General features: G+C 33.0%; 4 protein-coding genes across 9 annotated transcripts; all 4 read right to left on the minus strand.

The window, feature by feature from the left end:
- Positions 1 to 96: 96 nt before the first annotated feature.
- On the minus strand, positions 97 to 6,525 carry LOC145315840 (cationic amino acid transporter 2-like). Of its 4 annotated transcripts, none has more exons than XR_013878163.1 (9): positions 5,923 to 6,525; positions 5,033 to 5,331; positions 4,664 to 4,849; positions 4,381 to 4,500; positions 3,718 to 3,958; positions 3,043 to 3,296; positions 2,630 to 2,770; positions 2,257 to 2,390; positions 97 to 441 (listed from the first exon to the last, which is right to left on the minus strand). XR_013878163.1 is itself a non-coding variant. In XM_080155958.1 (8 exons), the coding sequence occupies exons 1-8, from the start codon at positions 6,471 to 6,473 to the stop codon at positions 2,314 to 2,316; spliced, it is 1,869 nt and encodes a 622-aa protein (XP_080012084.1). In that variant the 5' UTR covers positions 6,474 to 6,525; the 3' UTR covers positions 2,064 to 2,313. The 4 variants fall into 4 exon arrangements, 1 of the variants encoding a protein (XP_080012084.1); XR_013878162.1 differs by having other exon boundaries at positions 97 to 491; XR_013878161.1 differs by having other exon boundaries at positions 97 to 1,070.
- A 3,466-nt stretch (positions 6,526 to 9,991) lies between these two features.
- Positions 9,992 to 13,317, minus strand: LOC145315841 (uncharacterized). Its single transcript, XM_080155959.1, has 7 exons — positions 12,866 to 13,317; positions 12,402 to 12,666; positions 12,217 to 12,288; positions 11,216 to 11,391; positions 10,907 to 11,121; positions 10,462 to 10,540; positions 9,992 to 10,205 (listed from the first exon to the last, which is right to left on the minus strand). The coding sequence occupies exons 1-7, from the start codon at positions 13,283 to 13,285 to the stop codon at positions 10,020 to 10,022; spliced, it is 1,413 nt and encodes a 470-aa protein (XP_080012085.1). The 5' UTR covers positions 13,286 to 13,317; the 3' UTR covers positions 9,992 to 10,019.
- A 618-nt stretch (positions 13,318 to 13,935) lies between these two features.
- Cog6 (conserved oligomeric Golgi complex subunit 6) lies at positions 13,936 to 19,365 on the minus strand. Of its 3 annotated transcripts, none has more exons than XR_013878165.1 (14): positions 19,168 to 19,365; positions 18,835 to 18,996; positions 18,590 to 18,727; positions 18,211 to 18,309; positions 17,815 to 17,916; positions 17,345 to 17,596; positions 16,824 to 17,052; positions 16,448 to 16,625; positions 16,055 to 16,244; positions 15,703 to 15,831; positions 15,491 to 15,558; positions 14,963 to 15,098; positions 14,301 to 14,477; positions 13,936 to 14,009 (listed from the first exon to the last, which is right to left on the minus strand). XR_013878165.1 is itself a non-coding variant. In XM_080155961.1 (13 exons), the coding sequence occupies exons 1-13, from the start codon at positions 19,363 to 19,365 to the stop codon at positions 14,394 to 14,396; spliced, it is 1,965 nt and encodes a 654-aa protein (XP_080012087.1). In that variant the 3' UTR covers positions 14,131 to 14,393. The 3 variants fall into 3 exon arrangements, 1 of the variants encoding a protein (XP_080012087.1); XR_013878164.1 differs by having other exon boundaries at positions 13,980 to 14,040; XM_080155961.1 differs by lacking the exon at positions 13,936 to 14,009 and having other exon boundaries at positions 14,131 to 14,477.
- stas (Transmembrane protein stas) lies at positions 19,324 to 21,970 on the minus strand. The gene is made up of 7 exons (XM_080155962.1): positions 21,515 to 21,970; positions 21,315 to 21,386; positions 21,190 to 21,246; positions 20,461 to 20,667; positions 20,290 to 20,374; positions 19,850 to 19,981; positions 19,324 to 19,699 (listed from the first exon to the last, which is right to left on the minus strand). Exons 1-7 carry the CDS (start codon positions 21,596 to 21,598, stop codon positions 19,614 to 19,616), a joined length of 723 nt encoding a protein of 240 aa, XP_080012088.1. The 5' UTR covers positions 21,599 to 21,970; the 3' UTR covers positions 19,324 to 19,613.
- Between the last annotated feature and the right edge of the window lie 2,989 nt (positions 21,971 to 24,959).

Genomic DNA, 24,959 nt, shown 5'->3' on the forward strand with positions numbered 1-24,959 from the left:
TTTATTTTAATTTTATAAAAAATCTTGTGTTCCTTAGTTTATTGATTTCCACATTAATTTGTACAGCAACTTCAATTATTCTATCATTATTCAAAATCTGGAATGCACAGTTTTAATAAAACAATAAACATTGAGACATAAAATACATATTATCGAATCTTTCATCTGAAGTCTTATTCATAATAAAACGTAGAAAGATTCAAAACATTTAATACACAATAAATATATAATTCTACTTGAATAAAAATATTTTAATTCCATATATATATATCTGAATGATCAAACTTTAACAATAGATTTTATGAAAAAAATATTCACAATTGAGAAATAAATAAAATTAAAAAAATATGATAAAATATCAAATACCCTTATTTATAAAAGCTTAAGACTCTCAAAACAATAAAATGAAATATTATTTTGGTACTTCTTAACATTTTACTTCTTACATACAAAATTACAAATATTTTAAAATCTGATTTGTCATGGAATATCTTAATTTAAATAGAAAAAGCATTGTAGCAAAATTTTCCATATAAAAAATAATAAAAATTGTTTAGGTACTATCTTTCCATTCTGTAAAAATATAACTTGGTACCTTTGGTACCCAATATAAAATAAAAATAAAATAAAATGCAAAACATAATAAAAATATGAGCAAATAAAAATAAAAAGTGATCTTTAAATAACTTTGTAATACATAAACCATCACAGGTAGTTTTAATTAGACAGAGATAGAACAATAGATGATAAATAAATCTTTTTCTCTCAACCAGTTTAATCATGGGTAGCTTTTAATACTTGGCTAAGAGATTGAACTATCAATTGTCCTTTCCCCTCCTAAACTTAGGTAAAAAATAAGTTAATGTTTCAAAAAAAATTCTTTAAAAATAAATAAAACTTTTACAAATTCTCTATTGTATCCTTATAATAATAAAGTATATTAAGACGTATGATTTAATAACATTTAAGTAGACAAAACAACAAGCACAAAATTACAACACAAATGCATAACTTTTTACTACGGAAGACGCACTAAAATCTCATAAAAATTGTTATTCTATTAAAGTTACCTAATTAATATGTTATAATTCTTTTTATATTTTATCTTTATTACCAATCTAATTTAAGTAAATAGCATGTGTATTTTAAAATTTATGTTAATTTTAATATGTGTAAATACCTAAGCATTTATTTTTTTCATTTCTTTTTATATATCAAGAAAATCTTTTCTTTTATAATAAAAATAAGAATTTTCTGTTTGAAAATGTAAAAATAATTTCCCCCCTGGGAATCTTATATTTAGAGTAATAAGATGAAAATTCTTCTTCCTCCTTGAGATCAATTAAATATAAGTGTCTTCATTTAGACACAAAATTCCTTTGATGATTCCTAAATATTCACAAAATTTGCGAAACAAAGAATATTCTTTTTTATCTTTCTGCAAAATGCACAATACTTCAGTAAAGGAATGAAGTCTTAAAAAATTAATTTTATGTAAATCTATTTTATTAGAAAAATTTTCTGATTATTTCAAGTAAGTTATTGGACCCTTAACCCGCGACCGTGGCTCAACACGTAGCGCATCCGCTCGTCGTCGGGAAGGTGATAGGTTCGAATCTCGGTCCGACACCGCGTCATAACTAAAGACGGTAAAAATGGTTCCCACTGCTACTATGTCAGATGCGCGACGTAAATAGTTAGAGTGGGGGGAATGCCTTGGCCCAAAACAGGCGCAACTCGCTACCATGCACAGTTGGGACTTCTCAGACAAAGGTCGTGCATCTCAGAGAGTTGGTTGTCTGATGGGTGAATGGACGCTTTACAACGCAATCATAAGTATTGCATGTATGTTTCAAGGTGCGTGGAGGTCTAGTTCCCGAAGCGACACCTAGCCCCTAGAGTCTTAACTCTTAAGTTATTGGACCCTTCATTATTTTGTTAGTACATTGTAGTAAAAATTTTTAAAGACGTTCATCGTAAAGTATTGTTTACTCTTGTTTTTTTTTTTATTTCTTATACATTTCCATTGATAGTTCGATTGTTTTTTTGATTGGATATAGTAGGATGATTAATGTAGTGATTTATATAGGATCATTTCGTCAAAAATAGTTTGAGTTAGAATCATTTGAGCTACAATAGTTAGATGCAGGATAATTTATAATACAGGTAGTAGTAAGATTTAGGACCATTTCTGAATGTAATCAAGGATTATTCCTGCTAGGATATTTGTAATTAGGATAATTTGTGCTAGAATACCTGTTAAGATTTAAAACTATTTGTGCTATTTTGATTGTTTTTATCATTGTGTAAAAGTTAATGACTAGTGCTGGATTTATTGGAAGAACCATCCTTCTCTTCTGGAGGCACCTCTCCTCTCATTCTATACTCCTCTAAAATTAAATAAAAATCTTCACGTCTAATAATAGCCAAAAGTTTTGAATTGATTATACAAATATTATTATTCAAATGCTAAGAATGCCAATACTAAGTAACTTAAATGCCACAGGGAGGACTTGAATAGAAAAAAAAGAATATGCTCAACGAAATTGTATTTTAAAAACAAGCTATTTAAATTGTATAAATGTAAAATAATTTTCTGAATTAATATATAAAGGAAAATATTACGAACCTGAGCTATTCTTAATTCCATATGCAATGTAAATTATGAATCCGAAGATCATCCAGACAGCAAATCTAACCCAGGTCTGTCCGGACAACTTAGTTGTTAGAAACACGTTTATCATAATGGACAAGGCAGGTATCAAAGGTACTGAAAATATTCTAGGTTATTAATTTTACAATTTTGTACTCTTAATCTTAACAATTGTTGTCTTAATATTATTATAAAATTTGGACATATTTTTCAGCTGATGTTTAGCATATAATTCATAAAATTTAGATATTTTATCTCTTTAAATATGAAAATACAATTGTAAAAGGTCTCCTAAAAGAAAACGTGAAAAATTTGCAATGAAATAACATGTTTCTTTTAGAGGCATTACAAATTACCCTTTCTTACGTAGGTGTATAAAAACCGGTTACCTAAAGGTACTTTGAAACTCAAATGAGAAACATCTGAAGGCTGTCTCATGAGAACAATAATGCAGAACAAAATCTTGATAATAACAAATGCCAGCCCAAACTTATGGTACCAGGTAGGCTCTGCCTGGGAGATGATACCCAGAGGAACAGACAGCAGGGCCACCAGGATTGCGCTGTGAGATGCCACGTGAGAAGACAGGGGGTTGGGAATGGTGTCTCCGTCCAGGTTGAATAATTGTCTCATGTATTCTTTCCTAAATTAAGTTTTAAATTAAGAAAACTTGTTTAAAGCAGAGATTTAAAGCAGGTATTTAAAAAAAAATTCCCTCCCTCATTACACAGTAGCAGGAATAGGTATAACCAACAAGCGGAAAAATCTAAAATAATAATTGGGGGGTAAATGGAGAGGTCGTCAATTTTACGATGTGTTGCCCCCCAACGACAGCTGAAAAAACACGTATAGGTTTCGTGATTTTTTCCGAATTAATTTCATTGTTGGTATAAGCTGACACAGTAGTCTAAAATCAATAAAAGGTAAATCACTTAGTTTTAGTATCACCATAAAAAATATTAGTAAATACATAAAAATAGTAAAATAAGAAATAAGATGTTCAATTCCTGGAAAGTTTAAGACATAACTTATTTTTAGAGTAGCTGTGCAATTAAAAAATATACCTAGTATAAACAAGTTTGGCTACAGTATGTTTGGGAAACAACTCTTCCACATCATCAGTCTCGAATGGATCCTGGGTGCAGAGTGGGGTGTAATCTGCAGCTTGCCCAGTACCTGTACACCTGTACCTCAACAACAGCACGGACAAGCTCACCATTGTGTAGGCCATCAAGGTGCCTATTGACATCATGTCCACTAGTTGGGAGAGGTCAAACAAAAGCGCCATGATTGCAGATAGAAAGCCTGTAAAAAAAATGAAAACTTTTAATACTTTAGAAAATAAATATCCTAGGTAAACTGTTTCTAGCGAGTTCTTTAGGAGCTTAGTAGGGGCAAGGCATTTTTTCCAAGTTTCAAATGGCTCGAAGCTACCCATTGAATGATTTTTTTCCCTATGCCTTTCTATTGAGTTCCATTCCTTGAGAAGTATTAAAGTAAAACATCTGTCTTTATACTCCGGCCTGGGTTGGGGTATAATAAAAAAGGTCTTATTAAAATATCTACCTATATCTTATTGCATAAAATTGTAAATAACAATCCTTGGACATTAATATGAAGCTAAAAATATTCCTTTAATCCTTAACAAGAAATCAATATTTTCAACATCACGCCATCAAGTAAAATAAAATCATTAATGTTTTATTTGAAATATAAATAAATATAACCTGAAAGAAGTGTAGCTGTGAAGGGTGTCTGAAATGTGTTGTGAACTTTTCCAAGAAACCGAGGTAGAAGTCCGTCATTCGCCATAGCATAAATAACACGGGGCAGAGGAAACATGGCTCCTAAATTTGATAATTTTAATATTATATCTCAAACTGAAAATACCTACCTAGGTAATAAGGGAGAAAATATATAATTTACTTAGTTAAATGAAACTTTAGAATTTGTTCCTTCCATTAACTCTTTAATCCTTCTAGTTGAATTTTTAGCACAATATAATTTTACCTAATAAAGAAGTGGAGAGTCCAAATAGTGCTCCCAGTGCGACTACCCATGCAGCTTCTGGAAGGCCAACAAGCCTAAAAGCATGAGGCAAGGGGGCATCAGCATCCTGCAGGTAGTAGGGCACCATCAGGGTCAACACACCACTGATGCCAATATAACCGACACAGACAATGAACAAGGATACCACTAAAACATAAAGTAATATCAACTTATATTTACTTAAATATAATCAAACTTTTTAGCTACCTAGTTAACTTAAAAAATAAATTTTTAAAAATTGTCTATGTTTTTATATGATTTATAAGAGTAAGAATGCTATTTATAACAGTTTTTAAATAAAAGGAACGTATCAAAACAAAATATTCTCACCTATGGCAATTGGAATACTTCTTTGTGGATTCCTAGTTTCCTCTCCTGTTGTAGCAATAGCATCAAATCCAACAAAACCATAGAAACACGTGGCAGCTCCACTCAGCATCCCACTCACACCAAACGGAAAAAATCCGCCAGATCCCAAATTGACATTATCTCCCTTATCATGCTCCTGTCCTTCAACGACCGTCGAGGTGTTGGACAACTCCCAGTTGGTGAAGTTTGCCTTGGTGGCCCCAGCAACAATTACGAAGATAACCACGCTCAGGTTCAACAGTGTGAAAATATTGTTGAATCTAAAAATGAATCAGTATGTTTGATATTTTGTACCTTATAATAAAAGCAAAACTGAGCTACAATTATCATAACACAAGCGGCTACGCCCCTTGAGGCCCCTTGAGGCCTCTAGTGGCATATAAGTATTTAAAAAAAAACAATACGTTGCGTTTAAGTCTCTACGATACCTAGCTATGTTGCGTTCAAGTCTCTATACGTAATTTTTTTTAGATTTTTTTGTGATTTCTCTTGGGAGGATGGTGGTACCCTCACGCAAAAAAGATCGGTTCAACGGTTAGCGAGATCCTTCGGTACAAACGCACAGACAAACATCCTGTTACTTTAGTAGGTATAAGGATTGATATTGAACTAACCAGCATTAGTTTTGCTATTTCGATTAAGTTGCATTTTTAATATTTCTAGTCGGATGCCTAATCTTTTAAATTCCACATTGAGAATGGGTTCTCTGATGCTTTAATTTAAGGACAGTAGGAAATAGGTATGGTTTTATTTTCTGAGAAAATCCCGCTGTGAATAATAGCATTTAATTTGAAGATATCAAAGTTTTGGGTAACCATCAAACACCTAATCATATAAGAAAAGTTAAATACCTGGAAGATTCCTGAACACCCACACTAAGAACACATGCCAGAGCTATTGTAATTATGGCAGCTGTCCAGTCTGGATATTCTGCTAGGAAGGATGCATTCATAGGCATGTACTCTCTAAACGTGTTCTTCATTGTGTTGTTCAACAGGCTATCAAGATATCCTGAATAACCTCTGGCAACACTGGCAGTTCCAATAACATACTCCAAAACTAGATTCCAACCAATCACAAACGCCGCCAGCTCCCCGACAGTAACATAACTGTACACATAGGCGCTGCCAGCTTTTGGCACACGTGCTCCAAATTCAGCATAGCATAGACCGCTTAAGGCTGAAGCAAATCCGGCAATTAGGAACGAAATTATAACGGCGGGACCGGCAGTGTCTCTTGCAACAGCACCTGCCAGCACATATACTCCGACTCCCAAGGTGGAGCCCACACCCAGTAATGTCAGGTCGATGGTGTTGAGGCATCTGGCCAACTTGGAGTCTGTGTCCACGTCGGTGGCATAATGTTTCCTGCGATTTAACCGTGCAGATAGTTTTCCAAACATTACAGAGGTTAAAATTTCTAACTAACTAAAAAATAAGATTGATTTTCTAAAAATAAGAGAATAAAGAAAAATATTCACATGTGTAAAATTACAAAAATAAATACCTACTTGGGATGGGAGACCAGTTACGTGCACGCCGTCCATCCTGCACCGTGCATCAATGATCCTAGGAGCTACACCAGAAGAGTCCTACTGTGCTGGAAAGGTCCTAGGGTAGATGCCAGACTGAATTCTGGTCACTTCCCCCAGTTCAGGGGGTTTGGGTGGGGCTAACAATCCTTCCCTAGAAAAAACCTGCTCACGTTCAATCTGCACAAAGTAAAGACCAATTTAACTTTGGGCTCGGGAACGAAGTAGAGGTTGGAAATAACAATATGATGTTTGGCTGGGAAACCGCTAAAGGACCAGTCAGGCGGATGATTCTGAATTCCCGCAGACCAGCAAAAATTTGCACCTGGAATGTTCGGACAATGTTTCAGTCAGGCCAGACAGAAAACATTTGCCGAGAAATGCTTAAAGCCAAGGTTGATATCCTGGCTATCACCGAATCAAGGTGGACAAATAATGGAGAGTTTAAACATCATTCTGGCTTGAAAATACTTTACTCAGGCCATATGAATGAGGATCTAGGACATAACCAAGGGGTGGCTCTTATGCTGACCAAGCAAGCAGAGCAGGCCATGATCAGTTGGCAACCCCATGGTCCAAGAATCATGGAGGCTTACTTCAAATCCTCAGATAAAAACATCAATCTGAGAATAATAGTAGCATATGCTCCTACAGAACAAGCAGATACAGAGGTCAAAAACGAATTTTATGACCAGCTTGACTCTGTATTTAAGAATGGTCATAAAGAAAAGGACCTGACCATGCTCCTAGGTGATTTCAATGCTCAAGTGGGGAGTAATAATGAGAATTTAGAAGAAGTCATGGGCAGATATGGCCTAGGCTTAAGTAATGGCAAGGAAAATGACAATGGTGATAGACTTGTAAGTTTTTGTACTGAAAACAAACTTGTCATTGGTGGAACCATCTTTAAACACAAGAAGATTCATACTGCCACCTGGAGATCACCAGATCAAAGAACCTTTAATCAGATAGATCACATCTGTATATCTAGACGTTTTAAAGGTTCTCTCCTTGATGTCAGGGTTGAAAGAGGACCTGATGTTAATTCAGACCATTATCTTCTATCTTCTAAAGTTCGGCTTAGATTTAAAAAGCAGGACTCAAAGCCTAACCCCAGGAAAAAGTATAATTTAACAACCCTTCAAAACTCTGAAAAGCTACAAGAGTTTAAGCTCACTCTAAAGAACAGATTTGAGTTGTTGACTCTTCAAGAGGATGATGGAGTTGAAGATATTTGGCAAGGTATCAAAAAAGTTTATAATGATACTAGCCAAGAAAAATTAGGTTTTAAAAAGGCTAACCAAAAGCCGTGGATCACTCAAAGATCCATTGATCTCATGGATCAAAGAAGAGAGGTAAGACAAAAGACACTCTCCAGAAACTCTCCAGAAGATAAAGACCTGTATAAAATGCTCAGCAGGGAAATCCAAAGAAGTGTCAGAATTGACAAAAAAGAACACTTGGAAAACCTTGCTATGCAAGCAGAAAATGCTTTTAATCAAAATAGAATGAAAGATGTCTATGAGATTACTAAGAGCATTGCAGGTAAAGTACACAAATCAGGATCACACATCAGGGACAAGGATGGTTCACTCCTTAAAACTGATGAAGATATTCTAAATAGATGGGCAGAGCACTTCACTGAACTGCTGAATCTTCCAGTTCCAGAGGAAGAAACTGAGATTCCACCCTCAGATGCACTTGACATTGACTGTCGAGCGCCAAATCTATTGGAAATCAAGGAGGCCATTAAAAGTTTGAAAAATAACAAGGCCGCTGGACCTGATAACATCCCAGCTGAGGTCATAAAAGCAGACCTAGATACATCTGCTGAGGCATTCCTACCTCTGATCACAAAGATATGGAATGATGAGTTATGCCCAGAGGACTGGAAGAATGGACATATCTCAATACTAGCCAAAAAAGGAGACTTGACCCAATGTGGAAACTACAGAGGGATAATGCTCCTTTCAGTACCTGGCCGTATCCTTAGTAAGATTCTTCTTAATAGAATAAAGAAGAAGGTTAATGAAAAGCTAAGACCTAATCAGGCTGGATTTAGACCAAACCGTTCCACTATTGATCAGATAACCTCTCTAAGAATCATCATAGAGCAATCCAAGGAATGGAACTCTGAGCTTTTTGTAAACTTCATTGACTACAAAAAAGCATTTGATTCTTTAGACAGAAGATCTCTCTGGAAAATCTGCCGACACTATGGCATTCCAGAAAAGATAATCAATATCATTAAAGCTATCTATCATAAAGGAGGTGGAAATGTAATGTATAAAGGTAAACTATCAACCTTTTTTGAGATTGTAACAGGCGTCAGACAAGGATGCCTTCTTTCTCCCTTCCTTTTCCTCCTTGCCATTGACTGGATCATGAAGAACTGTGAAAGTAATGATGGCATTCGTTGGGAGCTATTTGGCAATCCCAAATATTTAGGAGATCTGGACTTTGCTGATGATATCGCTTTGTTAACAAGCAATAGAAGTCAAATGCAAAGAAGGACTAACAGGATAGCTGAAACTTCCAAGAAAGTTGGACTAGAAATAAATGTTCCTAAAACCAAAATACTCAGATTAAATGCAAATTCCCAAGAACCAATTACTATTGGAGACCAAATTCTTGAGGATGTAGATTGTTTTGAGTATCTTGGAAGTAAAATTGATGAAGCTGGAGGCACTTTAACAGATGTTAAAGCTAGAATTAACAAATCTAGGACAGCCTTTGCCAGCCTGAACAAAATTTGGAATTCCAACAACATCTCCATAAAGACCAAGTTAAGACTGTTCAAGTCAAATGTTCTCTCTGTTTTGCTGTATGGGGCTGAAACTTGGTTCCTAAACACAGCAGTGGTCTCCAAGCTACAGACATATGTCAATAAATGTCTAAGGAGAATCCACAAGATCTTTTGGCCAAATAAGATCACAAATGCTGAGCTTCTAGAGCGCAGTGATATGTCAGACATTAAACTGACAATAAAACAGAGAAAATGGAGATGGCTGGGGCACACTCTAAGGAAAGGGCATGATGATATAACCAATCAAGCCTTGACTTGGAACCCCCACGTAGGAAAGAGGAAACCAGGTAGACCAAAAACAACCTGGAGGAGGGAACTCTTAAGTGAACTGAAAGAAAAGAAAATTCCATCTTTCAGCAATGCCTCAAAACGTGCCCAAAAAAAAGGAAGATTGGAGAACCATTGTGCATGGCCTACGTTCTGCCGAGAGCTAAAAGGCAATGATGAATGATGATGAAATACCTACTTAATAGTTTTTATATAAAATAAATTCAATCTTTTCCTTAATCTTATGAGCTAGAGCCAATTCACTTCTGCAAAAGTACACCAACAAATTTTTTCTTGCTTAAATCATTTTAAAGTATCTGAAATTAATATAATTTTTATATTTCTTATCTTTGTGTCTGAACAATGAGTAAATTTAGGTCATCATTAACTATTTCACTGTCAACAAGTTCGTCCTCTTGATCAACTAGAAGTTGAAGAGAGTGAACTCCATAGTCGGGTGCTTCATTAGTTTTCCTCGGGATTATTAGGTCAGGTAAAATATACACTTCTTGTTTGTTGTTCTTGTCATACTGAAATAGTAACAAGGATGAAAACAACAATAAATAATACATAGGTAAATTTGTATTAGGTATAGAAACTATGGCTCCAAATATACCTTGCTTAAAACAAAATAGGTTTGAGGTAAATCTTACAAGGGGAGTAGTGTATGAAATATTCAAATGTAGATTTAAAAATCATTATCAATAAATTTTCCAGGTCCAAAATACAATTAGGTGAATGACTTATTTGGGAAAAAACTGATGAAAAGTTTTTGAAAGAATTAACCTCTTTATGGTCCGGAATTTGAGAGAATCTGTTAGAATCGCATTTCCTTTTTCTATGTTTCCTCAAGCTGTGTGGACGCCTATAAAAATTATTACTAGATTAACAAATGTTCGTCTGTTTGTTTGTAACATTTTAGGAAACATGATTTTCTATTCTACAAATTTAGATAGACGACTGAACCTTTTTTTTGTAAAGATTTCCTATACCAATTAGCATCAAAAATGTAATTTGCTTAGGCCATTAGTTTAGTACGATGTTCTTTTACAATATGTTTCTGTCACTAGTTCAGTTCTTTTAATAACCCAATCAGAAGGCAGAACCCAAATAACAAGTTATCTTTGGTATTATAGCAAAAGCATAACGGTCTATTTTTAATTTTAAACATTCTCAAACACAAACTTATTCAACTCGATATCAATTGAAAGTTATATATTAACAAACTTACATGTAAGAAGCTCCACAGTGTTCACACTCAAACATTTTCACACCTTTATGGGAATTCATATGATATTTGAGTAAGACAGCACTTGTTGCCGCATACTCGCACTCGGCACATTTAAACTTTCGCTCAGAAAAATCCTTATGCTTCTCTTTGTGAATCTTCAAATTTCCGTTGGTTGAAAAGGTTCTTGAACATGCATTACATTTGAAAGGTTTTTCCTGATAAAAATGAAACTTTATATTGTAGAATTAAATAGGATTAGGTATACCTTCAAATTTATACTATTGAAAAAGCTAAAAAAAAAAAACTTACTTTTGTATGTGACCGTTGGTGTTGTACCAAATGAGATCTGTGTCTAAATGATTTATCACAATAAGAACAATTTAATTCTTCGTCATATTCTGGTAAAAATTGTTGTCTGTGGTCCAGTGTAGACTTAATATGATTGTTATATGTATTCTTTAGTTTTCCAGTGCAGTTAGAAGACCCTGTAGATAGATGATGCATGTTATGTATGAAGAAATAACAAGATTAGTTTACATGTAAACTTTTGCCTTCTTGAAATGAAAAGAAGATCCTAAATGTCCTTACGTGTATCATACAACCACAGATAGAACATCTGAGGATTATTTTATAATATCTTAAACAAAACTTCGATGTAAATGGCAGATACAAAAATTTTAACTAGAAAGCAGCGTTGTGGAACCGGAGCTGTAAACGTTAAAAAACGGCTCCGGCTCCAGGTTAGCTAAAAAAAGAGAATTTTTATAATTTTTATTGGGTTGATAACTATAAAAACAAACCCAAAAATCCAGGGCAAAATTTGATAATGAATTTTCATTTCCTATAAGTGTACAATCTTCCCCCCCCCCCCCCTTATAATTTGGTAACTCTGTTGTGTCGTGTGCAAATGCCCCTTTTAAGATCTTCAAGTCCATTTTTTTCAAAAATTGAACTTTTAAAACCTGAAAAAGTAAAAAGTAGACTTGGCAAAAAAAATATGTTGAGTTTTTTTATGTTAGGTCGGAGCCGGAGCCGCTGTTGTCACAGGCGGGTCCTCGGAGCCGCACTAAAATCAAACGGCTCTGCAAAGCTACTAGAAGGGCAAACATAAAACCTATTATTTGTGTAGGACTGGTTACTGTTACTTTTGTTAATTCATTATTACTGTGATATAAGTCCATTGAGATAAATGTCTAATATACATTAATCCATACTGATTAAAAATAAAAAACTACCTAAGACTTTAACATAAACTTTTCTAGTTATATCCTTTTAATCAGTAGCATAAGATATGAATAAAACATGAATGCCTAGAGAAAGATGGTTAAGCATAGCAGTCCTCGTTTTAAATATTTCTCCACAGGCATCACAAACATAACTTACAAGACAAAGAAAATACATTAGTGCTAAAAAAGTCTAAATAATGGAGGTAAGATTGTATTGAGGTTCAAAATTATTCTAAAATAAAAATAATCTAGCTTTGAAAACATAATACCTGCACTATCAGTTGTTCTTAGGTTATTATGACAAATATTTTCCTCCAATCCATCCTCTTCATATTCAACTATTACTTCAACTTCATCTATTTCATCTGCTTCAATTATTTCACTTTCATAATTATGAATCTTATTTTCATTTGCTTGACACTGATGGTCTAATATTGTGTCTTGACTTAGGTTGGTACTACACCTCTCACACTCAAATATTATACTGGCATTGTTATCTACATCTTCTGCTGGGTCATTTTGATTAATAAACTCCTAAATAATTGATAAATTATTTAATAATTTAGATCACCTATGTAATTTAAAACTAAAAATGATTATGATATCAAAATAACAAGAAATAATCAGCCAAAAAATCCCATTTCCCCGTAGCATATTTTTTTGACAACAACACCAGAATGACTTAATTTCAGTCATCTATCTGTAATAGGAGCCGAGAAAATTAAAATAATACCTTTTGGTTGAATGTTATCTCTGATTCTGTAAAATTGGCTGTTAATTTTGTGTTATCTTTTTTATTATCACTCGTATCACTTTCAATACAATCCATCAATACTTCATTTTCTTTATTTGGTTTTGTGTTATCTTTTAGTTTATCATTAAAACATGCTTTTAAAGCGATATTAAAATCTCTTAATGTATGTTCAGGTAACGATATGTAATCAACTAGTAAGTTTGATAATTCATTTTCTATAAAAGGAAACACTAAGTAGATAGATAGGCACGAGACTGAAACTTTTGTATGATCGCTAAATATTAGCTGAATATCTGGATGATTATCTAAACTATTTTCCAACAAATAATCTTCTAAATACTTGTTATGTGATCCATTAAAAATTATCTTTTGTTTTATCATTTCTTCCCTTTCTTCCATTTTTAAAATCTGAAATTAAATATTAATCATAAACAAACCTAAATAACTATATAAACAATAGCTAAATTTGTAAATACTTTTAGTAAACAAAGGGGGGGGGGGGGTTAATGCAACCATCTCGTAATCAATGTTACGTATAAATGGCACTTAAAATTCGAATTTTGATCTGAACTTTTGCATGAGTAATCCTTGGTAGGTCTATTTTCCCTAAATCGAAAAAAAGTTTTAAAAGTAACGGCTAACGGCTCAGCCGTTTAGCCGTTTTTTGGCTATTTTTAGGGCAAATCTGTCATACATTACGTAGAAATCAACTTTTTGAAACATATTTTTGCTTTAAATCATGTGAAATGATACAAAAAAAACATTTTTTAGATTTCTAATACCAGCAACTACCGGCTAGAACTGTTTGAAAACGTTTTGATCGGAAAAGAGCATTATGTGGAGAGAGGTTTCGTGATGGATTTCGCTTGAAAATACCCAACAAATGGCTGTACGGATGAGCCGCCAGCCGTTAGCCACTACTTTTCAAACTTTTTGTTCGATTTAGGGAAAATAGACCTACCAAGGATTACTCATGCAAAATTTCAGATCAAAATTCGAATTCTAAGTGCCATTTATACATTGATTACGAGATGGTTGCATTAACCCCCCCCCCCCCCTTATATCAATATCACAAGATTAAATCACAATTTTTTTTCCATCACCAAATAAAACAAAAACGAAACTTAAAATTCAAAATCAGTGGCGTGCACAGGCTTTTGGCATGGGGGGGGTTCATTGTTGCGCAGAGCGCACAATTTTTTTACACCCATACGCTCCCCCCCCCCCATTTTTATTTATGGGATGTGTGATCTTTTTACCTTGACACTCCCCTTGGATGTTTTAGGGGGGTATATACCCTTTTGTCATGGGAGGTGGGTTGGCACCAAGAGGTATGTACCACCCCTCTTAAGAACGCACATAAATATATAAAAGCTAGCACATTATTTTGTAAGTTAGACATATAAATAAATACCTTTAAAATTCAAACAAAACAATAATAAATATATATGTATAAAAAATTTAAACAAAACTAGAAAACTTGCAAGGAGAAATTAATTAACAAATATTAGATCTGAAGTAGCTGTTTGACTTGTTCAGGAGTTTTGGGTAAAGTACCGGATTCATAACCATTCTTGGGATCTTGAACCGCCTGTGAAAGTAAATTTGATCATCAATTGTAAAATACTACATATTACTTTTTCTTTTACAATCGGCTCCGCCCCTAGCATCTAAAGGCTCTATTCGAAAGGATAAATAAGGGCAGAAAAATAGCTTAACACCATACCCAGATTTTATCTATTAAATAAAATAGCATAAAATCACCTCAGGACCTATAGGAAGCTTCCATATCGGGTCAGTGATAAGCAAGATCCTTCGCTACAGACAAAAAAAAGCGTACTACTTTATATAATAAGATAATGTTCTTAGTTTTATAATTAGAGGGCAGAAGGTGGTTTTCTTTGTACAAATTGCCAATAAGATTATTTTTTTTGTTTCCGCCAAAACAAATTTTGATTTCTCGTCTGCAAAGTATTTTTAAATGAATATTTTTAACATTTAAGGAATCATTGATTTATTCTTGCGTAGCTTCAGGAAACTTATTAATCATTCGTAAGCACTAAAAAAATGTCCAACCTGATAAACAGTTGTGTAAGCCTTGACAAGTTCTGCGTGTGATCCTTGGCGCAATGTCTTACGGTGCTGAGAGCTCACCAGTAACCTGGCCGACGGAAGTATAAACAAATCTGGTCCAGATAACAGATGATCCAACCTTGTCATAAAAAAAGCTTAAAATGTTTGTTGAAATGTTTTGAAAAGAGTTAATAATGACAGTTACTTTTAAAAAGAATGTTAAAACATTGAACTAGGAGTTTTTTTTTACATACTAGTAGTATGATACTACTTAACTTAAAAAGATCCTTAATCACTTAGAACTCTTTCTTTCTGTTAGAAATAAAAATTCTTTGAGTCAAATTAAAGTAAAATTAAATCTAAAATCCATGGCTTATGATGCGCATCTTTTTTAAAGGCAATTATAAGTCTAGAATTGTAATGGCGGTTTAAAATCAAAGCCTTAAGGCCAAAAAATATAGCAATCAAAAAATTAATTTTGCTAATATTTAGAATTCCCGCCCGTCAACCTAAACATTAATCATATATTACCTTGAAACCGCATTATGAATAGCTTCAATATGGGTGCCTGGGATGGTGGATAACGGTGCACCATCGTTCTAAAATTAACAAGATAATATCATCGGCCTTATTAGAAAATTAAGTTTGCTTAAGACTATACTTAAACAAAAAGTAACATCAATATTGAATCGATCATCTAAGTAAATTTAAAAAAAAAAACATGTAGCATTTAATGTGAATACCTGCGCTATGATAGACACGATGGTTGCTAGATCGAGGCTTACAAGAATAAATCCTGTTTGCTCTTTAACAAGATCAGCTAAACAAGACTCCATTCTTCGGTTGATTTCGCCCAGACGTTTGTCATCAGACTTAACAAAATAAAATACAAATAACACGTCGAACCAGAAAGTTATTCAGTCCCTCAAAATGACAATAAATCCAAAATATTCAATATTTTGTTTTAATTGTTGTAAATTTCATAATAAACCAATAGGTGATCAAATATAACAAAACAAGAAGATAATAGTTATAACGATTTAATTTACGTGTATCTAAACATATTAAAAAATAGGTAAACAATAACATTCAAACCTGATAAAGTGACAGGGTCGACCTCAAAGGAGTCAAATTATTCAGCAAATATACAGCCGCGTCCTGTTTTGGCAGCCGCTGGGCAGTTTCCTGGAGATGCAGGATAAGTGGGTCGACCACAGAGCGCACAATAACCGGTAGATCGTCAGTTTGACTTGACTCAACTACGGACTGACCAGAGAGCACGTCCCTATTAATTAAGTTGATATAGCTCTTTATTTAAATCTTTTCTAACTTGTCTTAAACTCATTTAAGGTACTAAGTCCATAAGTAAGTTTCTAAAAAAAAGTTATATAGATACCACATAATTACATACCCTAGTAAGATTTTTTTTACATAAAAAACAAGGACTTGAAATTTGAAAACAGATGAAATTTATAAAAAAAAACATACCTTAAAAGTCCAAGCAAAGATGAAGTTGTGAGGGATGGAGAGAGATCTCCGGCAGCTGTCCCATCTCCATATTCAGATTTTGTCAGTTGTCCTGTCACAGTTGTTTGCAGCAGGGACAAAAATTGAGAGTAAGATAGCTGTTGCAGTTCATATAATGTGAGACACAGGGCACTCTTACCTTAAGATATATTGATATTAAAACATAAATATAAATATGTTATTTCTACCTATTTATTTAATTAAGATAGTTAATGTGATAATGAAAGAGGCACAATTTTAATAATAACACACTTTTTAAAGGGCTGCTTTTCTACCATGTAGTTTTTTAATTATTTTCATTGAAATAACAAAAAAATATGAAAAAGGAAAAACTTACATTTCAAGATGTCAAATATTGTATTTTCATAAAATCTTAGTAGATTTGTAAGCTTATACAACACAATAGCACTTGATTCTGATACAAGAATCTGCTCAATGCGCGACTTGAGTGGTCTGCACACTCCCTCAGAGATGCCGGTCAACATCTTGGCGGTCACACTGCTCCGGTCAGTCTTGTCACAAAGTTTAAGAAGGTGGGTAATATTCTCGGCCTCCCCAGGACAAACCTAATAAACAAATCTTGTTATAGTTTGTGATGCAGTACATTAAAGCCTACATTTGTTCTACAAAAATGTTTGTTCGACTGTCTAAAGCCAAATATCTCTTTCTATCGTTATGAAACTAAACTGGATATCAAAAAGCTTTTTCGAGAAGCAAAAGGTGAAATACTACATATTTTTTTTAGCTCAGTGCTAAAAATATTCTGGTCAAAGTAAAAATCATTATAAAAAGGTTGTAAATTCGAACATGCTACCATCACGACAAAAAAAGTAGACACTATGAATAAAGTTTATTTACCTGGTGAAGCCAAGCAAGCATATCGCCAACATAACGCGTGGGATCGTGCGCGTGAAGTTCAATTGGCCGAGGCGTTCCTCCGGGACCGCCGACAGTCAGCGCATCCAAAAACTGGCGGACAATTGTCTGGCGCCTGCTTGATATGTACTCCTCGATGATATGGTTGAATAGTATTGGTTTAGTCTGCAGATAGTGCAAACTTTGACACAAATTGTCAGTGTTGTCTCCATGCTCAATGTTTCTAATAGCTCCCTAAATAAAAAAACAATTTTTTTGTCGTTCATAAAATTTCAAGTGTAACTATTTATTGAATCAAAATAAAGCAACTTTCAAGCAAAATCCCAGAAGTTTATTAGTTTTTGTATTTGTAAAATTCCATTATTTTGGTTTCTAAAAGTGGCAATTATGACACCATTAGGTAATACTTCTCTACTAATTCATTGTATTTTCATTCATATTATGAGACTGACCTGAGACCAACGATACAGTCGATCCATAGCTATCTCTGAATATTCATCCATTCGTTCAGAAACTGCATACCCTGTAGTTTGATAACCAGCCGATAAAAGCACCTGTTAAGAAAATGTTTGGATTAAATGCTAATTAAATAATCTAAATAATGCCTTTAGATGTGCATATAACTTTATATAATACCTATATTAATATATAATATGCGGAATAAAAATTATTTCATGTACAGGCCAACATTAAATTAAATAGTTAATGTCTTTTTTATAACCCGGTTTGTTTGTAATGCTGCCAAGCTTATAGTGCTAGATTCACTTCTACAGGTGATTCAAATAATTTAAGACGATCTTAAAACCGCTATTTATCTTGATGTCTTAGTTTATATGATGAACTCGTACCTTGCAATCGGATTGGATTCGTTGGACCTTTTCAAATACAGTAAAGAACTCTGGTCCAATCTTCAGCTTGTCAGATCCACCTTTCAACTCTTGCACCTCCTAAATATGAAAATTCTTATGATTCAAATATTCTCTCACTATGGTATGTTTTATCAGGTGGGGATGGGAGGGACAAAATAGCCTTAATACCCTTATACCTCCCAAACTTTACTAGCATTCAAAGGGAGAATATCTTAAGGGGAAGATTACTGTATTATTATGAATTGTAGTCAGTCTTTTTGCTCTGATTTTTATGGAAACATTTATTAGTATCTAAAATTGAAATTGAGCCAAAAATATACAAATCTTAATTCAATTCTTTAAAGAATGACTTTCTTACCTTATTTGTTAAAGTCAAGCGTTCTCTCATTTTCTCAGAGAGTTGTTTCTGCATGGTTAGACGTGTTCCCTCGTTTTGCAGCTCATTAGTTTTTTTCATTAACTCCTCGGTTTGGGTCTTACTTTCCTTCAATTTAGTCTAAAACATTATTTTTTTTATAACGGGATCAGTTTATAATCATAGAAATAATAAAGACTCATACATTCTATTTTTATTGTTAAAAAGTAAGCAAAACCTATGCCTACCTGCATCTGTTTACAAGAATTAGACATTTGCTTGACGTTGTTATGAATTCCATCAAGACTCTCCTTAACAACCTTGAAGGCAGATAAGAAATCATTGTTGATATCAAGATTGCGTCGTTCTATTTGTCCACGAAGATTACGTCTTGTTTTCAAGTTATTTTCCTAAAAAAAAAGAATAGGTATTATACTTAATTATGTTATAATAAGGCTGGTTGATTTTAAATAGAACCAAATTCGGTTCAATTTGAAAATACTAAAGGTTTTTGACTTCCTAAAAAACTGGTTATACGAATCTACATCGAATGAATTTTCATTTAATAAAATTGTTTAAACCTGAAAGAAAGTGGACAGCTCCTTAAGAGCCGCTACAGTATCTGCATCGTTCTCAAGTTTCAGTTCCAGCGTTTTCTTCAGTTTTCTCGCTAACACTGTTTCATTTTTACTCGATTCCAGTGACATTTCTTTAGTTTCGTTCATTTTAACAAAAAATCTGCAAAAAATATATGAATCACAGCCAAGGACTTTGTGCATAGTTCAATAATAAAGGTATAGTTACATGAAGCATATTTCAAAGTTAATCCACTAGGCACTAATTTTTTTGAATTGTTCTAAATAAAATATGTAAGTATTATTATGCAGATATAAATAAATGGCTTAACGCTTCTAACAAACTTAATTAAATTATTATAAATTGTTTTTTTGTTAGATACATAAATAAGGGTAGGGTAGGGTTACGTTATTACAAATAAGAATATGGCAATGTTTTAGAGAAAGTGGTGTTAATTTGATTTCTGATCAGATTTTGATCTGTATTTCATGAATATTGAGGGTAAAATTGACAATACTGCAGCCAACAAACAACGACCTAAAATATATTAAATCAAAAAATAATTTTGTATAGCAAATGCCATTTTCTATCCACCAAGACATTGTCATTATAATAAATTAACCTAATATTACTTTTATTAGAAACATGATATCAATTTAAAAACAATATTGTGTAAAGATATCTTACCAAAATTAGTCCAAGACATAATTTCTGAAATATCATTGAGCTCTGAAAGAATAGCACCAGATGTAACACACATGTAATTGTAGGGCATCAAACCAAAGAACACGCTAACACAAAATAGATGTAAGGGCACACCTGAAAATAATATCAAATCTTTAGAATTAAAATCGATCGAGGGTTGAAAGATTTAAACTGCATAGATGCATCAAGTGTCAGCCACTGCAATATAAAAACGTTAGTTGAACCGCCGCCAAAAAACGGCATCTCTTGCCGTTTTTGAACATTTCGCTTTCTTTGTTTGATCATTAGAGTCATTTAGGACCAACTTATATATTGTCGAGGAAACGAATATGGAGCAGAAAAAAATAAGGAATTACCTTTAAATAACAGTCAAACCGTGTGTAAAAGCAATTCATATAAAACTTTGTTTAAAAAAATCTTACCTAGGACACCACTTGCCATATTAAGAGCCCAGTTGGGTGACATGGGAAATAATCTCAGAAAAAGAAGGAAAAACAATAATTGATCCTGAAACACGTAACACATTATGATAAAAGCATTTGTCTTAAGAAAAATACTTTAAATGTTTCTTTTTAATAACAACTTAATCTTACCCTATTTTCGTCTAACTTTGCTTTAAAATTAGCAATCTTTTCAGGAAAATAATGTTGAGCAGTGTTGGCTCCAACCAATCTTGCGAGTAGATAGCATTGTGACGCTCCACAGGCAGTCAGAAGACAGCACATGAGAAACCCTTGCCAAACGCCATATAAGGCACCAGCTAGAATATTCAAGAAAACAGAACCAGGAACTGCAAATGTCTAAAACCATTAAATCATATTTTTTTTATTATTCTTTAGTGTAAATACATAAATAAATGAAGTTTTACATACAAAATATAAACAGTCAAACTTAATTTATAAGAATGTTTTATATGAAAGGGGTAGTTGCACGAAGTGCATTTCAACTTTAATTTAGTGATCTGTATATTTTTTTCTCTTCAATAGTTTAAATTACATCTATAGGAAATACATTTGAAAGAATTTAAATTTTTTACCAGGTAGTTTAAAAAATATCATGACTTGAAAATCATGTTTTTTGAATAAATGCAACCTATATGGCTTTCCTGTTTTTCACAAAAAATGGCATGATAACTATTTTGGTGGTGCCTAATTGATTGCTATTTATTGTAATACAAAATCATATAGGTATGTTAGATGGCATGCTTGTAACTTAAGCTTGCAATCAAACTTTTTAAATGCACTTCGTGCAACTATCCCTTTGCTTCTATCTTTATAGTAAAGTAAAAAGCAAATACCTTTAGAAAATAAATATATTTTCACCTGTTTAAAAATATATGCAGAGGAAAAGAGTAACAATACATAACCAGGATTAGACACCTGAAGTAAATATCAATGAATTGCATACTAATGTTATTTGAAAAAAAAATTTAGGAGACAAAATTTACCTGAAATTGGCCCAGATTAGACGCTATTGTTCTTAAATCTTCAAGATTTGATGGAAATTTAAGTCCAAGATTCTAGAAATTATTCTCTATTAAATCAAATCATTAAGTACAGAAGACAAAAAAAAAACTGGCAGATTTCATATAGAAAAAGAAATAAGTTTAAAGATTTGATAAATAGGCCAAAAATAAAGTAGATTAACCTGTGGTGCTTGTAGAGTTAAAAAATACAGGAAAGCTAAGCCAAGACCAGCACTGACAGGAATAACTGAAACTCTACTCAACATTGTGTTTATTTTATAATATAACAAATTTTCAAAAAAAAATTGCTTGTGCGAAAGGATGGATAATTACTAACTAAAATGACATTCTGGAAAATTATTCATTGATTTATACTTCGTATACAGTGATGAATGAAATATCATTTAATTTATTAACTGCATTTAATTTATAATTTTAAATTTTTAAAAGTTATACTGATTTGAATACTATACGATTAAACGCAACTTTTCTAGTTAGATTTTACTATGCTTATTTTTTAAAGTTCTCTATCTTAACATTAGAACATAACCACTAATTATCTAAAGATCCTTTTACTTAAAAATTCGTTCGCATATGTTTAGTATTTTTTTACACTCAGGGCGAAAACGTCAACATAGGCGCATTTGCCGCGTAATTATTTTTAAACTAAGACGACATTACAACCTGTCAAATTAAAGTTCTATTATGATAAGGAAGTTTTAAAATTTTATTTGATATTGTACAATAATTTTATACTAATATTTTAACTTAAAATTAATGAAATTTTTTTAACTCAATCTTTAAATTCACATATGTGTGTAATATAATTTTTCTTTAATCTAATTCTTAATTAACAATATATTACTTAGGCATACATAAAGCATAAAGTTTATGATAAAGCTGAATAATAAACATAACAAAAATAAAACACATCGGGAAGTTGACCAAGTATTCGTTTTAGAATGAAGAACTTGTTAGAATGATCTTTCAAATTTACATTTACTCCTTTATTCTTGAGAAAGGTTTTAGATAATAACATTTGTAAAACTAGCTTGAAAGTTAAAAAAAAACCCAAATACATTTACAGACATTCTTCCCATGTATTGAAATTGACAATATAGCATATTCTTTATAATCAAATATTGTATTAAGAAAGTCATAACAAATTATAAATCGAAAAAGTATGCTAAACTGGCCCTAAGATTGTTATAATCAGGCAAAAATTTGCAACAAAGTATACAATATTACTGTTATCATTCAGTGGCAAATTATTGTATTTGTTCTGTTTTGTGATATATTTTTACTAGCTGCTACGCCCCTATCAGTGGCGTGCAAAGCACTTTGTCTAGGGGGGGGGGGCATTTTGAAGATTTTGTAAAATTTTGCCCCCCCCTAAATCAAAGTGCCCCGGGGGCAGTGGCGTGCGAAGCACTTTGTCTAGGGGGGGGCATTTTGAAGATTTTGTAAAATTTTGCCCCCCCCCTAAATCAAAGTGCCCCGGGGGGGCACTTTGCTTTAGGGGGGGGAATTTTGATTATATATACTAATTTTAAATAAGGGCGTTTTAAGGGGTGGGATTATTTGATTATGGGCCTTCTAGTTCTTATCCCTTCTTCCCCATCCCTTCCCCCATCCCTTTTTCCCATTTATATCCCACATCTTTCCCCCCCCCCCCCCATCTCTTCTCCCCCATCCCTTTTCTCCACCCTGCAATGACCGAAGGGAAGGGAGCTAGAAAGCATCTTTGATAAAAAAGTACAGAAGATAATTTAACCTCCCCCCCCCCCCCCCACCTCAAAACATTTTTATGGGTGGAAGGGGATGTTATAAAATCTCAGCAGGAAGGATGAATAACTTCATTAAAAAAATTTTGGGAGGGGGGAGATAAAAACACTCATTTTGGAAATAATTTACCAAAAATTAACCTAATATGTAAAACTGATTTTAAATATTTATTTATTGTATGACAACAAGGATGACAACATCTTTAAGTAGCAAAGCACAAAAAATCATGAATAAGAATACAGACAAGTAAATTTAAAGAGCATCTGTTGAAATAAATATATATTTTATGTAGAAAAAGTCACAAATCCTTTTTCCTGTATGTTGTGTGATGACAGTCAAAGTAAATTACATACTGGATGCTCGAATCAGCGAGAAATTTTATTTTTTTAAATATTATAATCCACAAAAGAATTACTTGTCCTTTCATCTACAGATATAAAAATCTCTTAGAAATATAGGGTATAGTCTCTTTTGTGGCAACGCTTCTTAAGGGGCATTTCGTCGTATTATCATAGTAGCTTTTAAAAGGTTATTCTAGGGTAAGTTAGGTCAGGTGATTTCCCTGCAGGGTTAGGCAATTGGCCCCGCAGGAGCTATAAATAGGTGAAAAGCTACTGTGAAAATACGACGAAATGCACCTTAAGAGGCAATGTCACAAAAGGGACTATACCTGAAATTTAAAAGATACAAAAATAGCCAAAAACGTCCTGAAAAGCAGTCCAACCTCCATGAATTTTTAATAGTTAATTATACTCCATAATGATGGGAATGTTAACATTAAGTTTTAGCTTTCTATCTTTAATTGCAGTTGAAAAAATCACATTTCCCCCTTAGCATTACGTACTGACAGCCATAGTGAATTATAGAGAAGCTAAAAAGTTATATCAACATATCCTACCCTCTTTAAATGGCACTTTAAAACTCTGTTAATTTTTGATTAAGTGGTGTTTCCAAGGATTTCTAAGGGCGGTGCATGAAGCGCACCTAAAATATTTACTCCCCCTTTGAACTAAAATCAATTAAAGACAACAAGAGTGGCGTATTTGATCAGGTTAGGAATATAGAGTGTAGTTAGTTTTAATGGTTTTTAATGAAAATTGCCATAAAAAAACATGTCTTTTTGTAAGGGTATGTACACAAAAAAAATGATAAACTTATCCTGAAAATAAAATGACATCATACATAGTTATTCATTTAGACAGACATACAGTGTTGAGAAAAAGGCTTAGATAAATATCAACGCTGTTTCTTTTTTATATAAAATAACTTTTTGATTAAATATTTGTTTTTTACACATGTTTTTAAAGAAATAAAAACACAATATACAATGCAATGTGATAAAAAGCAGAAACCGTTTGGATGGGCGCGAAGCGCAAATTTTTTTCTTCAAATATGCAGGGAGGGAGGGGTTTTTGGGCTATTTATTACACTAGTCCCCAATATTTCATATAAAATTTTCTTATTCGTTGGCTCAACAACTTTGGGGACTTTTTGATTAAATATTTGTTTTTTACACATGTTTTTAAAGAAATAAAAACACAATATACAATGCAATGTGATAAAAAGCAGAAACCGTTTGGAAATGGCGCGAAGCGCAAATTTTTTTCTTCAAATATGCAGGGAGGGAGGGGTTTTTGGGCAATTTATTACACTAGTCCCCAATATTTCATATAAAATTTTCTTATTCGTTGGCTCAACAACTTTGGGGACTTTAATGGAATTTTGATTGGTTGGTTAATTAAGTCGAGTTTCCATACATTTCATCCACTAATTGTAATCTAAATAAGGGTTTGTGATTCTGTGTATCATCATTGGGGATGTACAAAATTTCTTTGGTAAAAA

The sequence above is a fragment of the Acartia tonsa genome, chromosome 4 (assembly GCF_053477335.1).
Source record: "Acartia tonsa isolate MP-2025a chromosome 4, ASM5347733v1, whole genome shotgun sequence".
Classification (NCBI taxonomy): Eukaryota; Metazoa; Arthropoda; class Copepoda; order Calanoida; family Acartiidae; genus Acartia; species Acartia tonsa.